Source organism: Olea europaea, chromosome 15 (assembly GCF_002742605.1).
Source record: "Olea europaea var. sylvestris chromosome 15, O_europaea_v1, whole genome shotgun sequence".
In the NCBI taxonomy this organism is placed as follows: Eukaryota; Viridiplantae; Streptophyta; class Magnoliopsida; order Lamiales; family Oleaceae; genus Olea; species Olea europaea.
Window position 1 is genome coordinate 10,616,892 of NC_036251.1, and position 5,314 is coordinate 10,622,205.

Sequence of the window (5,314 nt, forward strand, 5' to 3'; positions counted from 1 at the left end):
TCTCGTAATTATAAATTCGTGGTAAACTTTAACTTCAAATTATAAAGAGATTATAATAAAACACAAACAGATACGGATGATAATTCCTACCCGATAGAATGGGAGAAGGTTAAATTCATAGGTTTTGTTCTTGTTACAAATTAAACTACTGAGATCACAATTCCATGAAAAATATAGGTTTAAAACTCAATCATTTAAGTAGATTTTCTTCTTTTTCCTCCCCTCTCTTATTTTTGTTAAAATTTACGGCAGAAATTTCAAATCATTCAAACTATGTAGTGCAACCCTGAAACTTTAAATCGTAGCAGTTTCATCGAAAACATATTTACGGGGGTGTCCTCAACTCAGAGTTTAGTAGATTTGTTAATATTTATAAATTCTCATGGATTGTATGGAATTTGATAGATTTCATAAGATTTGAATGAATTTCTATTTTGTAGATTTTCATGGATTTTTATAGATTTTAATGGATTTTATAGATTCTCATCGATTTGGGTAAAATTTATGGTAAAATAGATTTCAATGAATGTGTATGTCATTGTAACTATATTTCGTAACTCTTAATTACTTACACATGGAAAAAAATTTGTAGTATATTCAATAAGAAAAATCCAGAATTAACATGTCAGAATAAAAAATCAATTGACGACCATTGGTGAAATTAACAAGTCAGAATATGTGGGAAATTAATGGCCATCGGTGAAACTAACAAATCAGAAAATTGATAAATTCAGTAAAAATTGATCTGTTCATGGTAGAGAGATGCGAGATAGGGAGGAGAAGAAGAAGAAGAAGAAAAAGAAAAACCTTTTCACCAGAGAGGGAGAGGGCGACAAATCTGCAGGCGAGAAAAGTCTTGAAATTTGTGGGGTTGGGATATAATTGTTACATATTTTTGGTATTTATACTTTTGGCTTGAAATCTTTTAAAATCTACCAAAATCTATCTAATTAATGAAATCATCTTAAATCAAGTAGTTATTGAGGACACGTAAATTTCTAATTTACCTATTAAAATCTAAGTTGAGGACACTTAAATTTATAAATATTTCTAAAAGTTTAGGTTGAGGACACCTACATTTTAATGAATTATATTTAAATCTGAATTGAGGACACCTCAATTTATATGATGTTTTAAAATCCATGGACTATTTCCATCCAAAATGTCATCATTTGACCTATTTTCTTTACAGTTATGGTGGTGACTATTGTGATGGGTGGTAGTGGAAATGATGATTATTTTCATTATTTTCTTATTTTCAGCTTCTCTTTTTTCAATTATTATTCTAAATAATTAAATATTAAAGATTTTTGTCTCTTATTAAAATGGTTAAATGCAAGTCAATTGGTCAACTAATGTGTATCTAGATGAAAAATATCCAGAGGTCCTTCTATCGCATATTTTCAAAAGATTGTGATTTAACTGTTATGATTTAGAGATTTGAGACTGTATTGCATATTTTTAAAAGGTTGAGGATCTATACAGCAACTTTCCCTTTAAATAATATTAATATATCTTAAAATTGAGGCCTCACACTTGAAAAGTCAAATCGTCCTCACATACTTCAATCAACAATGCTATTCGAACAGATTCCTTTGCACAGATGTTGAACAGGTAATAAAAAATTAATAATGAACACATCAATGAACAGTAGAAATTGTTTGAAAAACGGGACAAATTTGGCAGACCATAGCAGTGTGTCACGGAGACACTTTCTCCGTGACACACTGCCCCACACTCTCCGTGACAGTGTGTCATGGAGAGAGTGTCTCCGTGACACTCTGCTCCGGAGCAGTGTGTCACGGAGACACTTACACACTTTTTTTTCATTTTTTTCTATTTTATTGTTGTTCGAGGATGTGGTTTTGTAAACAAAAATAAAAATATAATTTACGATCAATTGTATACTTTTTTAAGTTCGTCTTCTATATTGGGTGTGTCCCTTGAAATGAAAAACATATCTGTTGGAAGTAAATGTCAAAATGAACAGATGTACCTATTCAAAAACTTTTGAAAATAAAATTCTCTTTCGGGGGCGTTGCCCCCGAGCCCCACGGGGGACGCTGCCCCCTCGACCCCGGGACCTGACCGGGCAGGTCGATCCCCATTGCGCAGCGGCAAACACTAGTCAGGGCGGCAAATCATTGAGAAGTTTTGAAATGTTTATAGATAGTTTGGTGTAAAATTTCAGCTTGCAGGTTGCAATGCATATAATCCTGAGAATTTTTTATCTTTCAGTTTCTACTTCTTTCTATTTAGGCGTTTTCAAAATGCGCGGGACAGTCCATGCATCTATTGCTCAAATCATTAACTAACACGTTCAACACAAATGTACAGTTATACAAAATGTAAGCAAAACACAGGTCTTGAGATTTGTTCACTTAAAATCACGCAAGTTTCTTATCAAACCAATTCTTATTTCTACAGGCACGAAATAGCAAGTTTTGATTCTGCATATTATTCTACCTGGCCAAAACCAAATAGTCCACTATGGACATGCATAAAATTTTTCCTCAATTGATAAAACTTAAGAGGCAAAAGATTTTCTTTCTGAATTTTTCATGCTAATGTTGGGACGCCTGAAGTTCTTGTGTACCAACTGGAGTAGCACTCTGACTCGAATTTGGTCTCTTTCCTTTGCTCGATGTTGATGTTGCCTGCATATCAAAGCGAGCGTATGAGGAATTGTTGCAACAATCTGGCAGAATATGAATTATAATATTTTAAATTACCTTTACTTTCTTCGAACTCGACTCCAACGGGCTTTTACTTCGAAGTTTCTTTGGTGCACCCTTTCTTCTCGACACGAGAGGGTCCCGTACGCTCCCGCTCAAGGTATTCTGCGATACATTACACTGGGGGCCTAATTGTACCGTATGATGTGCGAGGACATTAGTGCTTGTACTCGTCCGTGTCAACGTAAGAACTGTACACTGCGATTCTATCCAGTCCATTATGGCGCGAGTCTGCCCGTCATCATCAGCAGCAAGATCTGCCAACCCAGCAAAAGACTGACACATACTATCATATCTCAACTGACTAGGTGTACTAACCAACCCAGCGTAGTTCACAGCCACCCTCGTGTGTGTTCTACTAACATCTCTTCTCCATCGTCTCAGTATGTACCTCTCCGGTATTGATGTATGCAATTACGGATCAACACCGATATCGCATGCCTACAAATTATACCCCTAAACTCGAACAAGTGACAGCTGCAAATGAATTGACAATTCTCCTTTTGAAATGACACAAAAAATATTTTTTTCTTCATTCGCTCGCCGCATGCCACAACTTCGCAGACCTCGCACATTATCCCAAAACTATTTTCTGAAGTAGATATGAGGTCACAATACATCTTCCCTATAAACTCCTCCTGAACCTCCTTGAATTTTGAGATGGTATAAACAGATTGAAATTGTTTTGTCCATTTCAAACATACTTACGCATGGTAGCATTTGTGAATATGATTTGAAATCAGCTTGAAATTCCTTTTCAACCTTATTCCTTAGTGCTCGCTCATATTGTTCTACAAACTGTTTCAATGAAGTCTTTGAGTGTACATATCCGTCAAAGAACGCATTCATACTCTCACTTCTTTGCGTTGTTGACATCCCTGCCCAAAAAGTGGTTTTCAGAAAGCAAGGAACCCAACGCTTTCTGTTCTCGTATAGTCCAGATAACCAATCATTTTCATGCAATCCAAACTTATTAATTATTGCGATCCAACCTTCTTCAAACTCTTCAACGAACTGGGAATCATACACCAATCCATGTATATCAGAAAATATAGAACCCTTATCAATATGGTACCCAAACTTCTCTGGCAACTTTTTCAAAATGTTCCATAAACACCACCTATGGTTTGTATTTGGAAAAACAATTTGAATTGCATTTTGCATGGCTCTATCCTGATCAGTGATTATTCCATGGGGAGCTACACTGTGCATGCACTGAAGCCATGACCTGAATAGCCACACAAAACTATTTGTGTCCTCGTTCGAAAGCAAACCACAACCAAGCAGTGTTGATTGTCCATGGTGATTGACGCCAACGAAAGGAGCAAAAGGCATATCATACTTATTTGTAAGATACGTTGTATCAAACGTGACCACATCGCCGAATTCCTTGTATGCCTGCCTACACCTATTATCTGCCCAAAATATGTTCCTCAACCGCGATTCATCATCCAAATCAATACTAAAATAAAACCCCGAGCAATGTGCTTGCATATTTGAAAAATATGCTTGTATTGCGGCGGCATCTCCTTCTCCGAGTCTCAACCGTCTCACTTGTTCGATGTAGTTCCGACAATCCTTTTCCACACAAGTCATATTTTCGTATCCGCCCGCCTCAACAACTGCGGAATTATAACTTTTGTGCAACGGAATTCCCACCACATCGTTCACTTCAAGCCTCCGCTTAACCTGTGCACTCAGTTCTCTATTGCATGGAAACAACTTGGATTTCGATGGGCTTGTTCCATGATTGTGGTCGAGGTGGACTGCATTAATTCTCCAAGATCCATGATCATCTGAAGATGCGCTTATCCGGGCCTTACAATTGGTTTGAATTGTTGGTTGCGGCCTTACAGATCCGGTAGCAGTACTTGGCCTTCGACCTTCACGGCCACAAGTATATGTCACAAATCTCAAAACTCCACCGGACCCTTTTTTTGAATTCCTTTTTTTTACGGGAAAACCTACGCTGTATGCATATTCTTTGTACAATTCAAACATTTCATTTTCACTGCTAAATGTCATTCCGACCTTAGGTACAACGATACCATCATCTCCTAACATTTCATCTTCCACTATGTTCCTGTTCTCCGCAACGATCTCATCCTCAGTTTCCAACAAAAAATCATCAATGCCACCTTCCATATTATTTCCTGCGTCCAGAAATGAAGCAAAAATTGTATCGTCATTATTATGCATAAAGATTGAACATTCTAAGTAAATTGTAAAATAAATATAGTTTATTGGTAAAATTTCAAAGATCTAAGGTTCTCACTGCTATCAACAGACTGAATAAGCTAAAGAGAACTAAAGTAAAAACCATGATTTTAACTTCCAGGTTACAAGCTTCTCGTTACCTTTAGAGTTTCACAACCTAAAGAACTAAAGTAAAAACCATGAAATCCAAATTGTTCGAACAGCATTATTGTAATAACAATAACCAATGCAGGACATGTTTTTCATCCCCATTACAGAGTTTTCCTTTTCTTTAACACTGGACGAAATGCCATTTTACGCTTGCAGGGCAGTTCATGGTTTATCATCCCCATTACAAATTTTTCGTTTATTTTAATGTTGCA

General features: G+C 36.4%; 1 protein-coding gene and 1 long non-coding RNA gene across 2 annotated transcripts; both read right to left on the reverse strand.

Moving 5' to 3' along the window:
• Positions 1 to 2,349: 2,349 nt before the first annotated feature.
• Positions 2,350 to 2,868, reverse strand: LOC111410978. The gene is made up of 2 exons (XR_002705797.1): positions 2,733 to 2,868; positions 2,350 to 2,657 (listed from the first exon to the last, which is right to left on the reverse strand). It is a non-coding gene; the product is annotated as an uncharacterized LOC111410978 (long non-coding RNA).
• A 476-nt stretch (positions 2,869 to 3,344) lies between these two features.
• LOC111411219 (protein FAR1-RELATED SEQUENCE 5-like) lies at positions 3,345 to 4,880 on the reverse strand. Its single transcript, XM_023041774.1, has one exon. The coding sequence runs from the start codon at positions 4,878 to 4,880 to the stop codon at positions 3,345 to 3,347; it is 1,536 nt and encodes a 511-aa protein (XP_022897542.1).
• Positions 4,881 to 5,314: the final 434 nt, after the last annotated feature.